This window comes from Microplitis mediator, chromosome 9 (assembly GCF_029852145.1).
Source record: "Microplitis mediator isolate UGA2020A chromosome 9, iyMicMedi2.1, whole genome shotgun sequence".
Lineage (NCBI taxonomy): Eukaryota > Metazoa > Arthropoda > Insecta > Hymenoptera > Braconidae > Microplitis > Microplitis mediator.
This window is the reverse complement of record NC_079977.1, coordinates 22,314,194-22,338,485: the sequence shown is the minus strand read 5'-3', so window position 1 is coordinate 22,338,485 and position 24,292 is coordinate 22,314,194. Positions and strand designations below refer to the sequence as shown.

At 31.9% G+C, this 24,292-nt stretch overlaps 2 protein-coding genes across 8 annotated transcripts in view; one reads left to right on the top strand and one right to left on the bottom strand.

Moving 5' to 3' along the window:
- The window catches only part of LOC130674684 (teneurin-m), a 247,571-nt gene that overhangs the window by 206,360 nt on the left and 16,919 nt on the right, over nucleotides 1-24,292 (top strand). For 5 of the 6 annotated variants that reach the window (XM_057480088.1, XM_057480092.1, XM_057480091.1 and 2 more), the window contains one exon: nucleotides 23,947-24,132. In XM_057480088.1, coding sequence (XP_057336071.1) covers nucleotides 23,947-24,132 — 186 coding nt within the window. Of the gene's footprint in view, nucleotides 1-18,421; nucleotides 18,910-23,946; nucleotides 24,133-24,292 lie in introns of those variants that run through there. The other variant, XM_057480089.1, reaches the window with a different exon arrangement.
- Nucleotides 7,978-10,419, bottom strand: LOC130674686 (uncharacterized). Of its 2 annotated transcripts, XR_008991099.1 has the most exons (3): nucleotides 8,859-10,419; nucleotides 8,566-8,758; nucleotides 7,978-8,201 (listed from the first exon to the last, which is right to left on the bottom strand). XR_008991099.1 is itself a non-coding variant. In XM_057480094.1 (2 exons), exons 1-2 carry the CDS (start codon nucleotides 10,314-10,316, stop codon nucleotides 8,198-8,200), a joined length of 1,755 nt encoding a protein of 584 aa, XP_057336077.1. In that variant the 5' UTR covers nucleotides 10,317-10,419; the 3' UTR covers nucleotides 7,978-8,197. The 2 variants fall into 2 exon arrangements, 1 of the variants encoding a protein (XP_057336077.1); XM_057480094.1 differs by having other exon boundaries at nucleotides 8,566-10,419.

The following is a 24,292-nucleotide window of genomic DNA, read 5'->3' as shown; positions in this document are numbered from 1 at the left end:
GTGAGTAAAATCAAAATTCAAAAATGCGTATTTACATAATTGAAAAATTAGCGCGCGCACTTTTTAAAATTTCATTATTCAAAATTTATAAATTGTCTGATGTCTGCTACAGTCACACTCATATAAAAAAAAAAAAATTTTGAATTAAAAATCTACAAATTTTACATTTTTTAAATCAGTCAAAATAGCAGACACAGTTTCAGTTTTAAAGATTTTATTATTTAAAAAAAAACGAAAAAATCCGTCATTTAAAAAAAAATTTTGTTGAATGAATAAATAAATTTAAATTTAAAAAAATTAGCCGCCAATTAGTTAAGTGTCTAGACAACTATCAAAAATCGAGAATCTGCTAAAAAATAAAATAAACTTGCGCGTAGATCTCAGTGCGATGAGATTTATATATAAAATGGTACATCTGTCCCCAAGCGATTGTTCCGCATCACGTATCGGCATGTCGTTGTTAGTTCTGGCTCCAGGTTTTTGTATTTAGTCTTTCAGTCTGAGTCCGAGCACATATACACTAAATCCGGGGACTGTTTCAAAGTTATACGGGATCGGCACGTGGTCGGAGGAATAAAAGAACCGGCAAAAATATATTACGCCAGATTCCCAGCTCACAACCAACCGTACCCGGGATAGAACACGATGCACACAAGACTTTTTTCTTTTTTTTTTTTTTTTTAAGTACCAAGTGCTCAACACATTTTATAAAACCACCCAGAAGTTTTGTGACTCGAGATCTACTGATTACTCTATTCATTGTTTTCATGTTCTTTTTCTTAAATAAAATATAAATAAAACAGACAGTTGATATCTCAAAATATTTATGACGATAGTTCATTTTTTTAAATGCGGGTAAGATGAACCATCTGCTGATTTTTATATTTTTTAACAAATCACTTTTTTTTCTGTTACAGGTGAGTCGATGAATTATCTAGCATTGCGGTTTAAAAATGCAGTAACGTAAGATCTTTAAATTTTTTATTATTATGGTGTTTTTTTAAAATAGCATCCCGAGGTTTCCTTTTGGATTAAAAACACTCATGTCATTAAATTTGTGACAAATTTTCCTCTTATTTGAGTACCCACTTCACTATATTCGCTTCTCTTGTAAATTCATCATATATATAAATATACATATATGACATAATGACTATCTTACTCAAAGTATGGGTTGTGGGTACTCATTCTACGTAAAATTGCATCAGTTACAAGTATCTGGGAGTCATTTTCTCAAAAAAAAATTTTCGCTCAAAATAATTTTTTTTTTGTTTATCACTTTGTAATTTGATAAAATAATTATCACCACCCGATTACAAATGAAATTTCATCTAATTTGAGTACCCACATCACCATATTTCCTTTACACAAAAATTAACTATATATTATAAATATATATAAATATATACTGACCATTTTACCCAAACCTAGTCATGTGGGTACTCATACTACGTGGAATTGCATCAGATACATGACCCTTAGACTTACTTTATCTAAAAAAAATTCCTTATTTACTTATCTCAAAAAATAACAATATTCAATTTATTTTGAATATAAAAAAAAAAATTCTGACAAATAAAATTTGAATAAAAAAGATATTGAATTAATATCCAAATCGGTAATAAAATGACATAGAAACCAGACAATTTACATAACATTAAAATATTAAATATTTAATATTAAATATATATAAATAATTTATGATGCAAGAATGCATGAGTTTAAACACCTCAGAATAATTACATTTATAATTCAGAGATCCCTCTACCTGTGAGGTAAATTATTGATTATTTATTAAATATTCATGCATTTAACTTAACAAATTAGTGTATTATTGTTTAGACAGTATTAAGTTTCTTTTAACTCGGTATGAAAACATGAGGACCGTTAAATTGGTTACACAAAAGACGATACCTATTTTTAAAAATACCTGAGAGTTATTGACTCTCTTTTATACCTGCCTCAAGGGCTCTGAACCCTAAAATATTTTTTTCATCTTTAAATTATTACACTAGACTATTTGAGAGTAAGAAAATTGATTTTAATCTTCTTAAACTTTTTTTTTTATTTACTCAAAATATCGGTACTAAAATGAAGACAAATAAAATTTAATTTTTAAATTAATGGTACCATTTAATTTATGATAAAATTATCTTTAGTTTGAGTACCCACACCAATATATTTGGTTCACTCATAAATTTACTATATATTATTCATATATATATGACATAATGACCATTTTACCCAAACTTAGGCTTGTGGGTACTCATTCCACTGGAAATTACATCAGTTACCGAGATATCAACTTGGTTTTGCCCAAAAAAATTTTCGATGCAAAATAATTTTTTTTCTACAGTCTAAATTTTTTCCATGTAATATAAAAATAAAATAATTATTACTACTTGGCTAGAAATGCAATTTCCTCTAGTTTGAGTACCCACATCACAATATTTGCTTTACTCATAATTATATCACAGATATATATTAAATATATGATATAGTAATCATCAGATCCAAACCTAGGGTTGTTGGTACTCATTTTACGTGGAATTGGACGGACTTTCAAAAAATAATGATAGTTTTTTAAAGGAAAATATTTGGAGACTCAAAATATTGATTTTTTGATAGGAGAAGTAAAAAAAATATTAGTTAAAAAAGTATATTATTTAAATAATTATAACAGTAGAGAGAAGCAGAGGTTAAAGTAAATATTTAAGTATCGTGATAAAAATCAGACAAGTCTTAACTCTGGGCCTAGACTAGAGTGAAAAGCTAGAGCCATCAGTGGCGTTAACGTGGCTCTTGGGGGCTCTTGAAGACCCCATTGACCTACCCAGTCGTCCGGGTAGAGGTTTACCAACGGATCTTCAACAACAACTTGTCTCTTTCTCACAGCTCGTCCACCCACAATAACTCTGTCTTTATCTTTTTCTCAGTTTTCAGTATGTCGATCAATATAGTAACGCGTCAAGTCTCCCTCTCTACTTTCTCTCTACTCCACACAAATCCACACTCAACCTCTAGTGTACACAACCTCCAAACGAGATCTTACCAACCAAAGTCTCCAGGGATCTATGAGGTAAAAAAATACGACCCCGATAATCCAATCCAAGGGATTTTTCTCAACCATTTTTATGCCGACTTCAAATTCATCGCCTCTGTACTCTTATTAAAATTTTACTGTATCATTTATTTTACAAAACTTTTCATTGAATTTATTTGCGGAATTTCGAAGGGAGAAATCTCAAAAAAATTTAGTTTTGATTTTTAAATTTATGTAACTCTGTGAAAAATCGGCTTAGGAGAATAAAAAAAAGTGACAATTGAAGCTTGAAGTCTCTAGTTTACTACCCGCGAGTCCAAAAAATTAAAAAAAATTTCTTAGAACGTTTTCGGAGGGTAAAATGAACCCAAGAAATTTTTCAAAAATTCGTATCGTCACTTTGAAGCTCTTGAAAAGTTTGATACAAATTTTTTTTTGAATTTATGAGGTCCTGGAAGGCTGAAGGGATTCTTAAGCTTTAATTTGAGCCCTTAAAGAAGTCTCTACGATAATTAGGCCCTGAGTAATCGGTAATTAAAGACAAAATCGTATTTTGTCAGATCGGAATTAATAAATTGGGTCCAAATTACCCCATAGTAAATTTTAGGGTGTGTTTTGAAAACGTCAGTCTGCGTCATAGGCTGGTGTCAATAATTATTGTGTAAAAAATTTTGAAAGTAGAAAAAAAAATTTTTGAAACTCATCAGAGACGAAATTGAGGAAATTAACGAATCGATGCTTTGAAAATTTTTGAAAAAATTACAGGGTTTGAAAAAATTCATTTTTTTTAGTATTAGTTGAAAATTAAATCGTTTAGAATATAAATAGTTAGAGTAGTTGATATGAGCGAACTGAAAAAACATAAAAGCTAAAAATATATCAGGGGATTTTCATCCTTTAGTTGGGACTTTTCAATTTATAATACGAATGCATCTCAAAGGACTTTAGTACTTTAGGGCTACTATGCTATACGATTTTCGAGACAATAAAATTGCCCAGGGTTGCTCTTTTTTCCTCAACTCTGAATTTTTCTTCATCGCTCTATTATTTTATTTATTTATTTTTTTTTATTCTTATGAATAACCCATAGCTGAATAAACAATTTATTGTTCTGGACATGCCAGTTAGCAGTATTTAGAAGCAACTAAAAAAACACAAGCTGAAAATATCTCGAAAAAATTTATTTCAATTTAAACATTTAGAATCGATTGTTGGCTTGTCATCACAAAAATTCGCTTTTATTTTTTTTTACCTTCAGATATTGTAAAGCAGACTCTATTCTTTCAAAAATGTGTATAACATTTTATTGTGGGGTAATTTAGTCACCATATATTGGAGCCGATCCAAAAAATATTATTATCGACCTTCAATTATCGATAACTCGGTACCTAATTGACCTATAGACTTTTTTAAGGGCTCAAATTAAAGCTTACGAGTCCCTCTAGCCCTCTAGGACCTCAGGAAATTTTTTAAAAATTTTTATCATACTTTTCAAAGCGTTCAAAGTGACGATAAAAATTTCAAAAAATTTCTTGGCTTCATTTTACCCCCCGAAAACATTCGAAAAATTTTTTTTTAATTTTTTCGACTTTCTGATCATAAACTAGAGACTTCAAGCTTTAATTCAAAAGTTTTTTCAAATTTTTATCTCAATTTTTCACCGAGTTACAGAATTTTCAAAAAATCACCCTGGGAAAAATTTCTCCTTTTTCTGTTTTTTCTTCAAGGAATCTTTCGGAAAACCGGAAGTGCTTGGATTTAATAATAATCCCTCGAGATAATTTGGGTAGTGTATCATTAGAGATCATAATGAGATCAAGCCGCTCTGAGTTCTCGGGATCTTGCATTAAATTTATAAGTTTTAGGATATCCCATAAATGTTTTATCCATAATTTTGGGTTTTATAACCCGACGACATACGGAAAGCGCTCCAGTAGACACATGGATAATTTCTCATCCTTTAGCGCCCGTTTTTATTTCATTTCACTCTCTCTATACTCAACTCGGACATTTTGATCATCCGGCGATCGTTATTCTTTCAAGGCCGTATTATTGCTGTGTAACCTGTTCACATGCCCTGTGTCCAACATCTGTTCCTATTGCCGACAGATATCTATATATGTATTTTAATAAAATAAATAATCTATAGTCTGTAGACTCATTCATTTTTTCTCCCTTGACAGTCGGTAACCTGTTTTTGTTTACAAATTTGCTCAATCGAGCTGAGATTTTTTCCACTACATTGACCGGTTCACTTGACCATTTTTTTTCGTAATTTTTATCGCAGTAATAAATTTTACATCTAAATTGTCATTTTTCAAAAAAAGAAAAATCGCGTTTTACAAAAAAGTGCAATTTCTCAAAAACTATTGAATTTATGAAAAAATCCAAAGAATCAAAAATTAATCTACGGTAAATTTCCGGTAATTTGAGTACCAACACGCCATACTTATTTTCAAAATTTTTTTTTCAAAATTCAAAAATTGTTATTTTTCACGAGAACTGAAAATGAATATTTTTGGTCAGCAATTAATATAACAAAATTTTTTGGAAAGTAATATTTAGTAGTAGAAAATAAAAACGGTCCATTTTACCCCTTGTGTAAAAATAATCAGCATACGAGTAAAATTATTAATTGAAACCTTTTATTAAAAAAAGCAATCAACTGAGAGTCTCTTTACAGGAAACCTCTGAAACCTTATTTTGTTCTTCCGTTACAAACTTTAACCATCTCATGGCTTCCGCCATTACACGGCACCCATTTATTTTTAAATTTAAATTTAAAACAAACTTTTTCTCTCGAAATATTTCTCTACAATGTAAATAGATTTTTAATCTATTTCAACTTGGACTCATCTATTCCCTAGATTAATCTTATCTAATATCTAAGCCGCTGTCACTCAAAATTTCCAGTCACTGAGTCATCAACTGAATCATCGGGCCCAAAAATGCACTTGGGGACCTAAAGAAATAATTATAATTACTAACGAAACTGTTTGTTGGTACAATAGTTGAGTTGATAGTTAAATATACTTTAAGAATTTTTGGAGGTTAGTATTGTTCAAGCCTTTGTTTAATTTCAATGCCCGTTTTAATAACAGATGGACACTGATGTGTCCGTAACAATGTTATTATTAAGTGCTCTTATAAAAATGTAAACAAAAAAAAACTTTACTCAATAGATTATTATTTTTTTTGTTGGCTCAAGTGCTCCTTTAAAATTTTTTTCGGTGGGTTATTGTCAGTTTTAAGTCTTTTTAACCAAATTTATGTTTTTATTCCATTCTTTGATATTCAAACAGTACAATAGCCTACAATAATAAAAAATGGGGTAAAATGAACTATCAAAATTTTTTGTAAATATTAAACCACAAAATTTGATCTTTTCGCGAAAAAATAAGTTTTTGAAAAATTCGCATTTTGGGCATCCAGATTTTTTTGATTCGAAATATTGTTTGGGGAGTTTGTGGGTAAAAGAATGTCAAAGTAGGGGTAAAATGGACAGTTACAATTGACATTTCAGGGTAAATGAAAAAGTTGACCTTTTCCGCGGAAGATTAGCGAAAAATCTCGCGGTTCGGATTTTGTCGTATTTCCGAAGCATGACTCCTTAATTATTTTGAAAAAACTCCTCAATAATTATAGATGGTTTCCCCTCATGAGTTTCTTTGTTACAAAAAAGTTTCATAAGTGGGTAAAATGATCAGTAGGGACAAGATTTTTGACTTATTTTTGAAATGAATGGTTCAAATTTTTGATATTCTAGCGAAAATATTGGTCTCATAAAAAAAGTTTTTAAACAAAAGTTGTAAGAAATTCAATTTTCTATTAAAAAGTTTCATATGTTTTTCTTATACGACCAATATTTTCAGCGTAATTCCAAAATTAAGATTCATAATGAATGATTCAAATTTTTGTTAACTATGAAAATCTTAATTTTGAAATTACGGCTTTCTTATTAGTCCTAAGAAAAAATCGTAAAATACATTTTTTTTAGAAAATTAAATTTCTTACAATTTTTGTTCGAAAAATTTTTTAATACGACCAATATTTTTACCGAAATTTAAAAATTAAGAGTCATAATGAATGATTCAAAATTTGATTAATTATGAAAATCTTACTTTTGAAATTACGGCTTTCTTATTAGTCCTAAGGAAAAATTGTAAGATACATTTTTTTTAGAAAATTAAATTTCTTACAATTTTTGTTCGAAAAATTTTTTAATACAACCAATATTTTTACCGTAATTTGAAAATTAAGATTCATAATGAATGATTCAAATTTTTGTTAATTATGAAAATCTTAATTTTGAAATTACGGCTTTCTTATTAGTCCTAAGAAAAAATTGTAAGATACATTTTTTTTAGAAAATTAAATTTCTTACAATTTTTGTTCGAAAAATTTTTTAATACGACCAATATTTTTACCGTAATTTAAAAATTTAGAGTCATAATGAATGATTCAAATTTTTGTTAATTATAAAAATCTTAATTTTGAAATTACGGTTTCCTTATTAGTCCTAAGGAAAAATTACAAGAGACATTTTTTTTAGAAAATTAAATTTTGAACAACTTTTACTTAAAAAATTTTTTTATACGACCGAAATTATTGCCGTAATATCAAAAATGTTACATTATTAATTATTAATTGTCATCTTTCAATGAAGGAAAAAAATCCTGGCCTAATGATCAGTAAATCAAAAATTTCATAAAAAATCGAAATTTATTCTATTTTGCATGAAAACCAAATTCCGTGATAATTTCGTATTTTACCTCCAGCGTTCCACTACTTTTTCCCCTACACTATTATTCAACAAAAATAACTTTATTTGAACAAAAATAAAAATTGAACCCAAAGAAATATGAAAAATTTCGAGAAAAGTAAATTTTTCCAATAGTTTGTGCAAAAATAATCTATTTAAGGGGTTAGGGGTACTCAGGGGTATGAAAAAATGATGATTTTCAATAATTTTTTTTTTGTAGTTAATTACTTTATTTGACAAAAATAAAAACATAGCTTTATTAGAACACGTTTCGATTTGACTTCACGAAAATTTCAAAAAAAAAAATTAATAATTCAAAAAGTTATCGCTGTTTTTGTAGAGCCCGTTCCTCCCGAAGTCCTTTGCGGTGATCATCATAAGTCCTTGGAGATTCATCTAAAATCAATCGGACAAGAAAAATTAGTTTTATTAATAGATAATCTTGTGCCTGATCGAAGCTTTTTTTTTTTTTTTCGAAATTAACAAAATGGCGGCCTCAGGAAATTTTTTTCAAATTTTCGAGAAAAAAACCGACAGTTTATTGTTAAAAAAAAATCGAAATTTTGAAAAAAAAAAAAAATCCTTCGATCAGGCACGAGTTTTTAATGTATTTCAAAAGTACAATAAATTTTATTGAAATCTACCGAGCAGTTTTTAAGTTACAGTGATCACCAGTTCAGAAAACATAGTTTTGAGAAAAACGCATTTAAAGTTTTGCTATGGATTTATGTCGAATTATAAGAATTATTTAATAACTTACACTGAGTCATCTATTCCTGGACCATATAATAGCTCTTCAGCCGACATAGCAGCTTCCAAAATATCGATTTGCTGGTGCCTACGTTGCAATCGACCTTCTCGGGTGTTATCATTAGCGCGCTTATCTGCTACTTTGATACGTGCAGCATCCATTCTTTCTGCATACCGATGAGAATTAGGCCCACAATTAAGTCCTAGTGTATTCATCAAGACTAATAATGAATTTATACCCTCATTAAATATACACATAGCAACGTATGCAGCTATTTGTACGATGGTAAAACTAGTATTTACCGTTTTTGGGCATATTTTCCATACTAGTTGGTTAAAGCTTTCATTATTATTCTGATTGAATCCACCTACACATCTTGAAAGTAAATTTTCATTACTAAGATCTTCGTATATAGGCTTGATAGCTTTTAAAACATCAGAAGGTAAAGGAGAATAATCGTGAGAAAAGGTATCAAGCTCTCCTCTTGCTTCAGCGCGCTGGTAAGAGCACCAAGATTCTTCGCCTTTTGGACACATATCATGATTCGGTTTTTCATCACTCGAGCCGTAGTGATAAAAGGTTGCCATTATAGCAGATTTCATATTTTCAATAGAATCACAATGCCGGCGTATTGCTAAACCATAGTACACAGTTAGTTTGTCTATTAATTTTCCTGTGAGCTTACCTCGACCACCAAGACCTTTTTGTTTACTCTTCAGCGTACGTAATCGACTCCCCATCCGCTTTTGGACATGCCCTATACATTCCTTTTTATTTACAGTTGTATTTTCGTAAGGATCTGATTTTATAATTCCTGAATAGGTCTTGGAGTCACCATCACCAATATAGTTGGCATACTTAACTCCATATTTAGTTTCAGAATACGAAAACATTTCGACCATCGCATCCACCTCCATTTTCCCAGAAGACCCTTGATGATTAGCAGAACACACATCTTCATGCGATTGATACCATTCCTCGAACTCAACAGTATTTGTTTTTTTTTTCCAATACTCACATAGCTTACAATATGCACTTTTAATGTTTATGTCAAGAATCTTTCCAGTAAAATAGCCAATTATAGAAGAAACTCCAAATGACGATGTATATCCCCGTTTTTGCCAGGTTCCATCTCCCGATACAGTTAGATGATTTATATCTTCATTTTCAGTTGTTGGCATTGCTTGCTTTTCTTCATTCACAGCTTTCGTCATGAAGGTTTCTGCGACGGCTTTACTACAATTCAAAATCTGTTTCAGTAAAATTGTATGCGTAGATTTATCTAAAAAAGACGGCATGTCCATCAGGCCGCAAAACTTGCACAATCCTTCGTATCCTATTCCTAGTATTCTCATTACAAAAATGAAACGTCTGTTTATTTCATAAGAATGCCCAACGAAAGAACAGGAAGGAATATATTCATTTCCACAGTTATTACATGCAACTACAATTTTGAATCCCAGCCCACGTGTACTTGCTGTTTGAAACACTACATTTCCATCACATTTTTTACATTTTATAAGAGCAGAAATTGCAGTGAATACCTGAATAAAATTTATTATTCGAAATTCAGTACTGCTGTCTTCAGGTACATCATCTTCAGTGTTTTGTTTTAATTTTTTAGAAGATGTACTCTGAATACTTTCATCACGTTCGGCTGTTTTCGGATTAAAAACATTCTTTCTTTTGACTGAACGCGACTTATTAATTTTTTCAGAACTCCGAAGTTCTCTTGAAACCTTTCTAGAATCACGTCCCATGGTTAATAATTTAATTCACTTGAGAAATAATTTATCACAAAACTATCGACTGATCAGTGCAACGACTACAGGTATACTGGCAACCAAAAATTATTTTTCAGTTCTTGTACTACCTACAAATTGTGAATATATGTAGAAGGATATATATATATATATATATATATATATATATATATATATATATATATATATATATATATATATATATATATATATATATATATATATATATAATTATAAATACATTAAAATGGGGAGATATTCATGACAATGAAACCCGAAAGGTCGGTTGCTTGCAGCTGTTTCTAGCTACCTGCTCTCGAATGCCACGTAGCACCCGAGCGTCCTTTGGTCATTGTTAAATAACTCGAAAAGAATTTGTCGGATTCACTTCAAATTTTCACACAATATTTTTAAAATATTATACTTTAAGAAAATGCAAAAAAAAAAAAATCGATTTTTTGAAAATTCTGACTACCCCTAACCCCTTAAGTACTAAATAAATAAATTCAGCAGGTGGCAAGCTCAGCACCCGTTTCATAAAACATAAAGAAAAAACTTTCATTTCTATTTAAAGAAACCTCGAAACAACTCTACCCTTTTCTAAACTCACCTTTATATTTATCTTATAGCAACCCTACGGTTATTATCAACTCTCTTACGGAATTCATCCCTTTCCTTATCCCTTCGTCATGGCACACACCACACACACACACACACACACACACACACACACACACACACACACACACACACACATACATTTGCTATAACGAAATAGTAACATGAGAGCGTACCGCCGACTAATGCGATGTAATAGGAGCAATTGTTCGTTGTCAGGCCAATTTGAGTGGCAGGCTAGCAATTTGTACCCCCCTTGCAACGCCACCCTTACAATGCCCGAGGGTTGAGGTCCTTGTCCCCTCCGGAAAAAGGCGTCGCTACTCTTCTATATACCAATATCCTTTTTAATTTTTTTTTCTACCCTCTCTTTCCTCTTCCCGTTTCTCTCCTTATCCTTCGCCAGTTCACTTTTTTACGAATCATCCTTGTCACATGACAATGGGCCCCTTAGAAAAGGGTTCATTTATAAACCGGTTTATTGTCCACTAGCCAGATAATTTTTCCAGAGTTAACTCAAATTTTATTTTATACCGCAAGCTGATGGGTCTTAGATCTGATTTTAGTTGAATAATTAAATGCCGGCGTAAAATAGGATTTTTTAAAGCCTGGGTTGGCTCAAAATTTGAAGATTTCGGTGAAATGAATGACTCTGGCAAATTTTTTAACGGATACGCTGAAGAATTTGAGGAAAATCCAGATGTACCACGTGGGCAATAGAGAATTTGAGCGTGAAAACAGAACGTGCTGTTGAATTAATTGAAATAAATTTTGAAAACTGAAGAAAGTTGCGCATAAAGTCGGGCATTGTTGAAAATAAAATGGAGAAAAATGTCAAGTATTTTGTATTGTATTGGTAAAAAAAAGAGACGAAATGATAAATCCCCTTGGGATAAGTATAACCAGCTATTGCAGGGTCGCATACGATTTCCCGGCACAATGGACCGCGCAGACCGTGGCAGCTTTCAAAGGGGAACAAACGAGAGCGTGGGCGCAAACATTAGCATAATCGGTGAAGAGCAGCCGGCCAGATACTCCTTCACCTCCTTCATCTCCTCCACATTCTCCAGCTCTGGGTTTATTACTATACTCTGTAGTCTGTACTGACTCGGAGTCTATAGTAAACCGAGTTAAGAGGAGTGAAGAGGAGGTCGAGAGAAAACCGAGAGGCTCGTGAAGGGTAAGATGTACGACTTCACCGGCAAGGTACCAACTTACCCAGGAGATTAGCATCTCGACGCTCGTAAACGACGTGAAAGCCAACCGACGAGTCCTTAGGGATTTATTCCCCTTTGTTTCTCGCCGGTCTTGATTATACTCGTAAGAGAAACGAGGGTCAGCTAAAAAAAATTATATCATTCCGAATACCCCAGTTTCACTATCTGCTCCTAAATACGACATTTTAAAAATTTTTTTCTTATTAAAAATTAAATACCGTGACCTGGTCTCGAACTCGCGACCTCAAGTTCAATGAAAAAAATTAATTTTTATATAAATCAAAGACTAAATGACCGATTTACATGATTCAAATTTTAATTTACTCAGGATTATATCCTCTAGTGACCCTGAAAGCTTAGTTACAAAACTAGGGTAAGATGGGCCGTCTAAAAATTTCGTTTTTTTTTAATTCTGATCGCAACTACAATTTTTGTTTACTCAAGAGTAAATTTTCTAGCAGCTCAGGAGATAAAATTATGAGTGTGAGGTTAAATGGGCTGTTAAAAAAAATTATATCATTCCGAATACCCCAGTTTCACTATCTGTTCTTAAATACGACATTTAAAAAATTTTTTTCTTCTTAAAAATTAAATACCGCGACCTGGTCTCGAACTCGCGACCTCAGGTTCAATAAAAAAAATTGATTTTTATATAAATCAGAGACTAAGTGACCAATTTACATGATTCAAATTTCAATTTACTCAGGATTATATTCTCTAGTGACCCAGAAAGTTTAGTTACAAAACTAGGGTAAGATGAGCCGTCTAAAAATTTTGTTATTTTTTTTTTTTAATTCTGATCGCAACTAAAATCTTTGTTTACTCAAGAGTAAATTTTCTAGCAGCTCAGGAGATAAAATTATGAGTGTGAGATACAATGGGCTGTTAAAAAAAAATTTTATCATTCCGAATATCCCAGTTCACTATCTGCTCCTCAATTCGACATTTAAAAAATTTTTTTCATATTAAAAATTAAATACCGTGACCTGGTCTCGAACTCGCGACCTCAAGTTCAATAAAAAAAATTAATTTTTATATAAATCAGAGACTAAATGACCGATTTACATGATTCAAATTTTAATTTACTCAGGATTATATTCTCTAGTGACCCAGAAAATTTAGTTACAAAACTAGGGTAAGATGAGCCGTCTAAAAATTTCGTTATTTGTATTTCAATTCTGATCGTAACCAAAATCTTTGTTTACTCGAGAGTAAATTTTCTAGCAGCTCAGGAGATAAAATTATGAGTGTGAGGTACAATGGGCCGTTAAAAAAAATTAGATATAAATTATATTTTTCATAAAGGAAAAGTGATAAAATAAAAAGTTGTGATGTTTATTGTAAAATAATGAAAGTTTATATATTTTGAGGTGAAGGTGTGTTGGTTTGAATGGAGACCACCTGAGGTGAGTAGAAATAGAGGCCACCAACGGATCGATCGAAACTTTAGGTGGTTGATGGAAGTTTTAGATCATCGGATACCTTGAGCTTCTTGTAGCGTGTAGTGATTCGTATATACTAGGTAACTAAACCCATGGTCTCACTCGAAAGTCTGCATACTTTCCCACTGATCTAGTATATCGTTATTTATATTTTTCACTTACCCAACAAAAATATTGTGATTTTTTTATTTTTTTATAATCATTTTCGGGCAGAGTTAAGATGCGATACAAGATAGTTTGAAATTGGGTTTAATATTTTCCCGTGGGGCTTCGGACCCCCTGGAAAGCACTTTCCAAGTTTCTTAGACCGCATAAGATTATACACGAGTATCGATGTTGAATAGATTGTTGTGACTAGATATCTGATACCTTACCGGAAGTTACACTCCTTGATGACCGAGTCTTGAGTTTAAAGTTATGCACGTGAAAAATCATCGTACAGTGAATCTAAAAAAACGGAAATTGCTTCTCAGGAATTTTATTTTCGGGATAAAATCATTGTGGGAAATCGTTTAATTTTTAACTTTGACTTTGCAGGCCTCGAAAAGTTTGATAAATTTTTTTTGTGACCTTATGAGGTCCCAGATAGTAAGAAAAATTCCCAAGCTTTGATTTGAGCCCTCAACGAACTCTCTACGATAATTAGATACCGATTTATCGATAGTTAAAATCCAGGGCGTAGTTTTTCGATCGGCACCGATAACTCGTGACCAAATTACCCTAGAATGAAGTCATGGGTGTGTTTTGGATACGTCAGAGTCTAATCTACGGCTGTGACACAACGATTTTTGTGAAAAAAATTCCTGTGACTCGGAAATGTCAAGTCAAGAGTTCTTTCATAAAATCGTTCGGCTGTGGAATGGAGTCGGCACTAAATTTAGATTTTTAAAAGCATTCTAGCATAAAAATATCACTTTTCTTAAGGAATTTATCAGTTAACACAAATAAATACCAAGATCTTTGACAAAAACGGGGTCCATTACCATCCGTGTTTACACACCAGACGATCACCCTTTAAAGAAACTCAATATCCTGTAGACTCTCATGCTTTATCTCACCCGTATCTCTAGGTTTCCTTTCGGATACATGAGAATTTAAGATGCCCTAGCTCCTCATCCTGCATTATACGTTAATTCACATTCTATCTGAACTATAATTTTTACTTTAACCTCTACCTGCCTTTAAATTCAACTCATCCTCATCCCCAATTTTTTTTTAAATCCCGGCCACTTGCCATCTGGCTCACGGTTTTTTTTTAGTTTTCATTTAAACGCATTTCGAGAGTTTAAATTCTGAATGACTCGAGCTGTGTTGGAAAAAAAAAAATTGTTTATTTATTTGTAAATTTAAAATATAAAATTTATCGGAGCTCTGAGTCGGTCTATTATTTATTTAATCCGAGATCTCGGGTATAAAGAGTTACAATGACACTGCTATCGTAGTTTAAGATCAGCTCAAAGTCCCAATGAATGGACCAGGTTTGGATAAGGGTTAAAATCGTTAAAAAAATTTATTGTTGATTTATAAAGTGAATAAAAAAAAAATCAATTGTATTTTTAGTTTATATTTCCTTCAAGCACAACTATGTCATCTATTTGACGTATGGTAAAAAAATAAAAAAATCCTTTGGAGATTCATTTTTGAAATGCAGGAGCTCAAAATTTTTTGAGCTCAAAATGACATGAATTTTCGAAATTCTTATGCAATTTCCTGTAAAAAGAGTACCCGGAACCCCTCTTTTAATTTAAATGCTCATACTCCTGTTTCAACGATCCCGGTTTCCGGTTAAAAATATTGTGGCCCAAAACTAGTGATGTGGGTACTCAAACTTCATGAAATGATGTCACGAATAAAAATACAGTCATAGTTTTACCTCAAGTCTCATCCGACAGAGTAAAAGCCATTGGAGATTAATTTTTGAAATATACGAGCTCAAAATTTTTTGAGCTCAAAATGACATGTATTTTCGAAATTCTTATGCGATTTCCTGTAAAAAGAGTACCCGGAACCCCCCTTTTAATTAAAATGCTCATACTCCCGTCTCAACGATCCCAGTTTCCGGTTAAAAATATTGTGGCTCAAAATTAGTGATGTGGGTACTCAAACTTCATGAAATGATGTCACGAATAAAAATACAGTCATAGTTTTACCTCAAGTCTCATCCGACAGAGTAAAAGCCATAACTCAAGCATAATAAAAATTTAAAAATCGAATTAATTATATTAAATATCAGGTTTCATAACATCTAGTAAATCAGGCTCTCGAAAAGTTAAAAAATAGTAAATAAAATTTTTTATTAGACAAATCCCGGACATTAAAAGAGATTATATATTTTATTACAATAATGAAATAAAATATCCATAATAATTCTCAAGTGTAATCGATACTGCGCTGTGTACTACCGTAGTATAGTATAGTATAGGTAAAATATAAAACCGGTACTATAAGTGTTATGACAACTGCTATGCTAAGAAACTCTTAAAGTATTCCGTGTTAGAGCCATGACGCCTACGTAACCGCATAAATTCAACTCGTGCGCCTTAATACTGTAGTAATTCCTTTAAAACGCCGACGAAAACTTATTCTTTGTGTATATGTATATATATATATATATAAATATAAGCCTTTATAATGCCTGGAATATGACCACAAGTCAGATTATACACAAAGATCACGTTTATATTGGCTCTCACGCGTTTATATCCTTGCTAACTAACGATTATTATGTACTACATTCATTTTATCCAAATATTACGTCGTTACGGTTTAAAAATGTTTACATCATTATTTTTATTTTTTAGTTTGTAATTTGAATTGAGAATCTAGGCCGCAAAGTAAAATGCACTTTAAAATTCAATTATCGGCAACTGTATTCCGAAATGGAAAATTTTATATAAATTTTCCTTATAAATTAATTCCGGGTACTGATAGAAGACGAAAGCTTTCTTGTTTAAGTCTTTTTATTCAATTTTGCACTTAGACCGCAGAAATAACTTAAGAAATAATTTTATTATTCACGACTATTCGGAAAAATTTGAATATTTGGAAATTTTCTCATAATTGTTGGTCAATTTTTCTTCGAAATCAATCTATGAAACCTCAAAAAACAAATTTTTCACTACTTTACACTTTAATTCAAATTTCGAATCCATTTCTTAGTCAAATTCAGCGAAAAAATGCGAGTATTTGAAATTATTCGTGAAAAATTTGAATTTTCAGGAATTTCATCAAATTTTTCATGAATTTTTTATTACGACTCAATTGTAGGAATCTCAGGAACAAAATAACTGTTAATTTTACTCCCCAACTAGAATTTCAAGCCTATGCTTCAAAATAAATGCAACCAAAACTCGAATTTTTCTTCCCCTTTTGAGACAATTTGGATTTTTTTCAAAATTCCCGGTTAGTTTTTCTTCGAAATCAATCTAAGATACTTCAGAAAACAAATTTTTCACCACTTTACACTTTAATTCAAATTTCGAACCCATTTCGTAGTTAAATTCAGCGAAAAAATACGAATATTTGAAATTTCCCATGAAAAATTTGAATTTTCAGGAATTTTATCAAATTTTCCATCGAAATCAATCGATGATACCTCAGAAATCAAATTTTCCTCTACTTTAAGCTTGAAATCCAATTTTGAACCCGTTCCATAATCAAATTCAGTAAAAAAATGCGAGTATTTAAAATTATTCGTGAAAAATTTGAATTTTCAGGAATTTCATCAAATTTTTCATGAATTGTTTATTGCGAATCAATTGTAGAAATCTCAGGAACAAAATAACTGTTTATTTCACTCCCCAATTAGAATTTCGAGCCTATGCTTTAAAATAAATGCAACCAAAACTCGAATTGTTCTTCCCTATGTTAGAAAATTCGGATTATTTTCAAAATTTCCGGTCAATTCTTCTTTAAAATCAATCTATGAAACCCCAAAAGACAATTTTTTCACTTCTTTACTTTCGAATCCTAATTTCGAACCCATTTCGTAGTCAAATTCAGAAAAAAAAATGAAAATATTTGAAATTATTCGTGAAAAATTTGAATCTTCAGGAATTTCATCAAATTTTTCATGAATTTTTTATTACGAATCAACTGTAGGAATCTCAGGAACAAAATAACTGTTAATTTCTCTCCCCAATTAAAATTTCGAGCCTATGATTTAAAATAAATGCAACCAAAACTCGAATTATTCTTCCCCTTTTGAGAAAATTCGGATTTTTTCCAAATTCCCAGTCAATTCTTCTTTGAAATCAATCTACGAAACCCCAAAAGACAAATTTTCCACTACTTTACTTTCGAATCCTAATTTCGAACTCAAATTCTGCAAAAAAAATGTGAATATTTGCAACCATTCATGAAAAAATTCAATTTTCATAAATTTTGTATAATTTCTGATCAATTTCTCATCGGAAGCAACTTACGACTCCCTAAGGAACAAGAAATCTAAATTTTCCGCTTAAATTTCAATTCCGAGGCTTAAAAAAATGAAATTTTTTCCATATTTTCTTATAAAATTTAAAAATAAAACCCCGGCGTCTCAGTAGGCAACGGCCTAGTAAATGTTCGATCGTTATGAACCAACTTAAATAATCTCCCACTATCCCCATATCCCACTACAACTTATTCTCCATCACCCCACTTTATCCCAGTCCCTATCCCCTTTCAACAACCTCCCTTGCCCCTTCCCCCTCCCCATCTCTCTCCCTTCCCCACTCTAGCCCTCCCTTTCTCCAGGCAGCCCCCCACCATCCACTCGAATGCAGACGCTCAGATGCGGAATCTTTAGGGCCGGCAGATAGAGTCAGAAGTCAGTGTTCCGCGGATCGCGCCCCAGTGTAGTCATTTTTTATTATTTTTTTTAAAAAAATCAATTAAACCTTCCATTTGCTTCACGATTTCCGCTTTACAAATTACTAATAATAGTGCGCTAAATATATAAATAAAAATAAACGTGTAACAAAACGGTCTGATCTCATTTTGTGATTTCGGGCCGTGGGAAAAATATTTATTACCATCGTTATGAATTACCCTAGTGCGTAATGATATCTTTAAGTGAATGTGGTGATTGTTTGTGTGATAAGTGATATATATTTTGTTTGAATATATAAATTGGTTAATAATATAATCATATATTAATGTATCACTACGACAACAAAAACGATGATTTTGATGTTTTGATGCTTAATTCATCAAATGAATCGTCAATAATGTGCGACCCTACGGCTTTACTTGATCTTGTACCTGACGAAGAGTTGATCAAGAGATCGTGTATCGATTATAACGAGTACACTTATTGTCACGGTGCCAGAGGTAAAATAAATAAACCGTTTTCCTTTAGAATTCTGTTACGGGGGGGAATGTTACGTCTTGTATTCTCGACTCTAATACTGGATCGATTAGTGTAAACAGTTTAATTTTAGGGTCTAATGCTAATGGACCAAGTGTTTAAATGTCTGTGTGTGTCTGTGTCGGTTTTAACTTCCGTTTGGTTTTTATGAGATATAGGCCCACGCACTTACTGAATTTGAGGGCCACGTTATTTCTTAAATAAATATCTTATTATTTTTAGGGGTTACTCCACTTTTTTTTTAGATTTTTTTGTTTTCTTAATAAATCTATCGGCTTAATTTCAAAATTAAAAGGAACTCGAATATTTTTTTTAGACCGGAAAAAAATGACTTGGGGTAAAATCGGCCGGTCAAATTTTATTAATAAAAAATAAATATTACGGGGTAAAATCGGTTGGAACTAATTTTTAAAATTAAAAAAAGACCTTATGGTAAATTGACCGGTTTGACCCCAAGGATTTATAGTAATAAATCGGCATAAATAATCCACGCCCAATATAATTAAAAAAATTCAATAAATCAGTCGATGATGACCGCCTACAAAAAAAATATTTATGTCTACCACCCAAATCGTTAAATTTAATTACCGATTTTATTTATGCTGTAAATTACTAGGAAAAAAAATAAACTATTGGAATTTATCATTAGACACTTTGGCACGTGCGTTTACGAGAATCGGCAGATTCGGTATCTAATTGCCGGGAAATTCGTGCCTTGAACACAGCGAACTACAATGTGCTATATATATATTTATATATGTATATATAGACGCATAAAGAGCGTGTATCGTAGAAAGGACTAGGGGTATAGAGAAGCAAAGAGAGTAAAAGGGTCGATAAAATAGGGGAAGGCAACACACCCTCTTTTCAGAGGGTGAAATCGTAGTAGATATCTGTGTTCAATATCCGCGAGCTGCCAAATGCAGGACTGTCTATTTTTTTGACTTATCTAAAAGTTATTTTGCTTGCCAACACTGTTTCTCTCTACTTCTCTTGGTGAAAAAAGCTGAGTGGTCTTTCTTGGATTACTTCAGATGTAACCAGAGGGCGACTCTTTGCTCGTCTCTCGTCTCTACGGCAACTCTCATTGCAGGACGCAGACAAGTCACATCGATCTTGAGCTACGAGCTTAACGGATTTATTTTGGATAAGGATAGGGAAGCTAAGGAGTAAGGAAGAAAAATAATACGAGGAAAGTTAATCGGGGAATTAATACGGATTATAAGATAACTTAAATTGCAATGATGAGACACCCGATTTATTATTTAATGTCATTTCTAGATGAGAAGCTTTAGGAACGGAGTGAGATCGGTTGGAGATCTTTTTTAGGGACTGGGATTCATGGGATTTTTTTGGAATAAAATGACTTGGATTTTTTGAATCCTGATGCAATTTCCTGTAAAAAGAGTACCCACAACCATAGTTTCAAAAAAAATGATCGTATTCTAGTTACAACGATTTCGATTTCCGGTCAAAAATATTTTGGCCCAAAACTAGTGATGTGGGTACTCAAACTTCATGAAATGACGTCACGAATAAAAGTACAGGCATAAATTTTTTTTAAGACTCATCTGAAATAAAAAAATTTATAGTTCGAGAAGAATGAAAAAAAAATCTCAAGTTATTTATTGCAAAACGTGAGCTTAGATAATATTCGCAGCCATCTTGCCTCGGTTGAGCAAAATGTTTTAAATAATGTCGTACGAATGCAGCGGGACATAAAGAAGGCTCCCCTTTTGATGACTCGAGCATTCCAAGCTCCAATTAAAACCATTTCATGTGTTCAGTGCTTAGGGCGTTAAAGTTTCGTGCTCTCAGCAGACTTTCATCCAATCTCCATTCGCTTTACCCTCGGTAACCTTCTTGACCCTCTCGTCTTTTTTATCAAAGATTTTTCTCAGATGCACAGCACAATAAGTGCACTTACTTACTAACGAAAATTTATTAACGACTTGAACACAAGTATTGTAAATACAAAACCTAACGAGCTTCTCCCTAAAAATCATTATTTCACGAGCTAAAATTTTTTTACTCAAAAACAATCATCGTACCCAAGTTCTCAAGCAAATTTCCTTTCAAACGAGTACCCAGAACCCCCAGTTCCAATTCCTAATTTTTTAAGTTCCTCCATCAGCGCCATCTTGCCTCGAATTTTTTACCATTCAAAATATATCGATGTGGGTACTCAAACTTCGTGAAATTTGCTCTCGAACTCAACTCCACCCTCTACTCTGCTCCCAGTTTAAAAAAAAAACTCAAGACTTGAATTTTTCATCAGAGTAAGAAATTTTTCCGATCATTTATCACTTCTAAGTGACTCTATTAACACTTAAACATGACCGCAAACAAATTTAAACTTAAAAGTGTCAAGAAAGTTTACACCTGAAAAATTATCCAGGTGAAGTGTGCGTCTCTTGACATTATTAATGCCGATACTTACCGATGACTAGTCTTTTTTTACAGGTATAATAGTATAACTTTGCGCGAATTATGAATGAAATAACAGTCAGATGGTAGATTTATCTTCGCATGGATGGCCAGTCTCAATAGTAAGCTTGAACTTACAAATAGTCAATACTCAAACTATAAAAAGAAACCGTTTGGTCTTTTATTTTCTTTTATCTTATTGTTTGGCTTAGGTAGAAAAACCTTTGTAGTTTGTTGTCGCACCCGGCCGCGTAATAGATGCGCACTCCCATTCACCGGCATGTCAAAACGTGTAACATAATATCTGGTTTTTTTCTTTTTTTTGACTAAACACTGGGCATACTCATGCTGATGGTCATGTTCTTGTTCATACTCATGCTCTGCTCACTCTCACTTGAGTCTTTATTTTTTTCCATGACCAAGAGCCCGTGTCTAATGGAATTTATTAGAGATGAGGGTCCTCTGGTTTTTCCGAGAACTCAGATGGAACTTTTTTTTTTATTTTTTTAAATTTCTTCGGCTATTGATGGTCTTTTGTCAAATGCGAGGCAGTTTGTTGTTACGATTCAAAGTTAACTTAGTTTTCGTAACTAATGAGCTTTTTTTGTCGGCACAAAAAACAAGGAAATTTTTAACGCTGGTTTTCGGGGGCGGAAAAAAGTCAGTTTGATACTTCAGATCTTTTATTTTGAATGTTGTAGCTTTTTAAATTTATTGAATTGTCGGAATTTGTCAAAAATAACAAATTTCGATTTTTGACTTCGTGGAGTTATGTTTAAATTTCGATATCTCGATCATTGAACTTTTCTTTAAAAAAAAAATATGATTTGAAGGGTTAAAATGTGTACTTTTAAATGCCCTAGTAGTTTAGAAGTTTAAAAATTTCTGTAACAGTTCAAAATTACAAATTTCGACTTTTGAACCCGTGGAGTTAAGTTCAAATTTTGATATCTCAATAACTATTGAACTTTTCTTAATAAAAAAAAAATGATTCGAAGGCTTAAAATGTGTACTTTTAAATGCCCTAGTAGTTTAGAAGTTTAAAAATTTCTCCAACAGTCAAAAATAACAAATTTCGACTTTTGAATCCGTGGAGTTAAGTTTAAATTTTGATATCTCAATAACTATTGAACTTTTCTTAATAAAAACAAATATGATTTGAAGGCTTAAAATATATAGTTTTAAATGCCCTAGTAGTTTAGAAGTTTAAAAATTTCTTTAGGAGTCAAAAATAACAAATTTCGACTTTTGAATCCGTGGAGTTAAGTTCAAATTTCGATATCGCAATTATTGGACTTTTCTTAGTAAAAATAAATATGATTCGAAGGCTTTAAATATGTAGTTTCAAATACCCCAGTAGTTTAAAATTTTTTAAATTTCTTAAGTAGTCAAAAATAACAAATTTCGATTTTTGAATCCGTGGAGTCAATTTCAAATTTTGATATCTCGGTAACTATTGGACTTATATTAATAAAAAAAATATGATTTGAAGGGTTAAAATGTGTACTTTGTAATTACATACCCAAAATTTTCCAAAAAATTTTTCAAAATCTTTTTGTGTTTAAATTAAACAAGAAAATCATTTTTTTAAATCTTAGATTTAAGTTCTCCGCTTCATATCAGTGGTAAAAAAAAATATTAAAATATTTTTTTAGTCTTGTTATAATTTTTTATTAAATAAAATTTCTAGATCCAAGATTTCGAAATCTGTAATTCCAGGTGGATGTCAACTTTTTCAGACGACAAAAGATCGGAAAAAATAAGTCTTAAGATTAAAAAAAAGGGTTTGGCTTGATCTAGATCGTTTAAAATTTTTTGGCTTTTGTTGAACCCTTTGATCATGATATCGATCGTTATCGTGACGTTAGTACGCAAGTAAAAAATATAGGCCTTAAGTTTGTGAGTTTTTAAAAAAAAGAATTTGTAAAAAATCGGTTGGCATGAAAAGAGCAACTGTAGAATTTAAAAACGTCTTGTTGTATAGACTCTTATTCAGAGTCTCAGTATGTGGGTGTATAGCAGTCTCAAGTGCATTGATGGCGGTCGAGAATATAATACTGAGAATGAAAAGAAGAAGCTCCAGGCTAAGATGTATAGATAAAAAAAAACATATTCTTTCTAAAGTCTCGAGTATGGTTATGATAACGGGACAAAAAATATATAATATTTGTATATAATAAAGATAAACTATCGTGAAATATATTTATATTCACATGTCAGTTACAAAAAAATATGATAATCATCATAGTTGACTTTTGTTGGGTTAATGATACTGGAATTGGGTTTTGGGACCACCAGGAATTTTTTTAAAAATAAATGGGCCTGGTGGCCGTGTAACTGAGGCAATTCCACGTAAAATGAGTACCCACAACCCTAGGTTTGGGTAAAATGGTCATAAAGTTATATACATATATTATATATGTCGATATATTTTTGAGTTGTTGAAATATATTGATGTGGGTACTCAAACTAGAGGGAATTTGATGACGAATCGAAGTTTCAGAGTAATTTTTAGTTCAAGTAAACTCGTGAAGAATGAAAGTTATAATAAGTGATAATCGTTTTTGTTATAGGTTGTTTACTGGACAACTCGGCACCACGGGGACCGCCCGATGTGCCACCTCGTAACCCTACAATGAATCGTTTGAACGGAAGACTGCCAGGTAGCCACGTAACAAGCGAGCACGAGCGTGATCTAGACTTAGAGCCTTCTTGTCTTGTTCGTACGCCGTCTGGAAATTTTTATAACAAACCACCAAGTAAGTTGAGCATTTGATACTAAAAATAACAATAATAACCATAAAAAATTGTCAGCTAGTCATAAACTTTCGACATAAAAGTCAATAGAGCCCATCAATCATTTTACAAAAAGGTCGTCCCACGCTCTTGAAATTTAACCTGACCTTAAAGGAATAGAAG

Excerpts from the sequence above, each read along its gene's own strand:
- LOC130674686 (XM_057480094.1), bottom strand. The coding sequence starts at position 10,316 with ATGGGACGTGATTCTAGAAAGGTTTCAAGAGAACTTCGGAGTTCTGAA.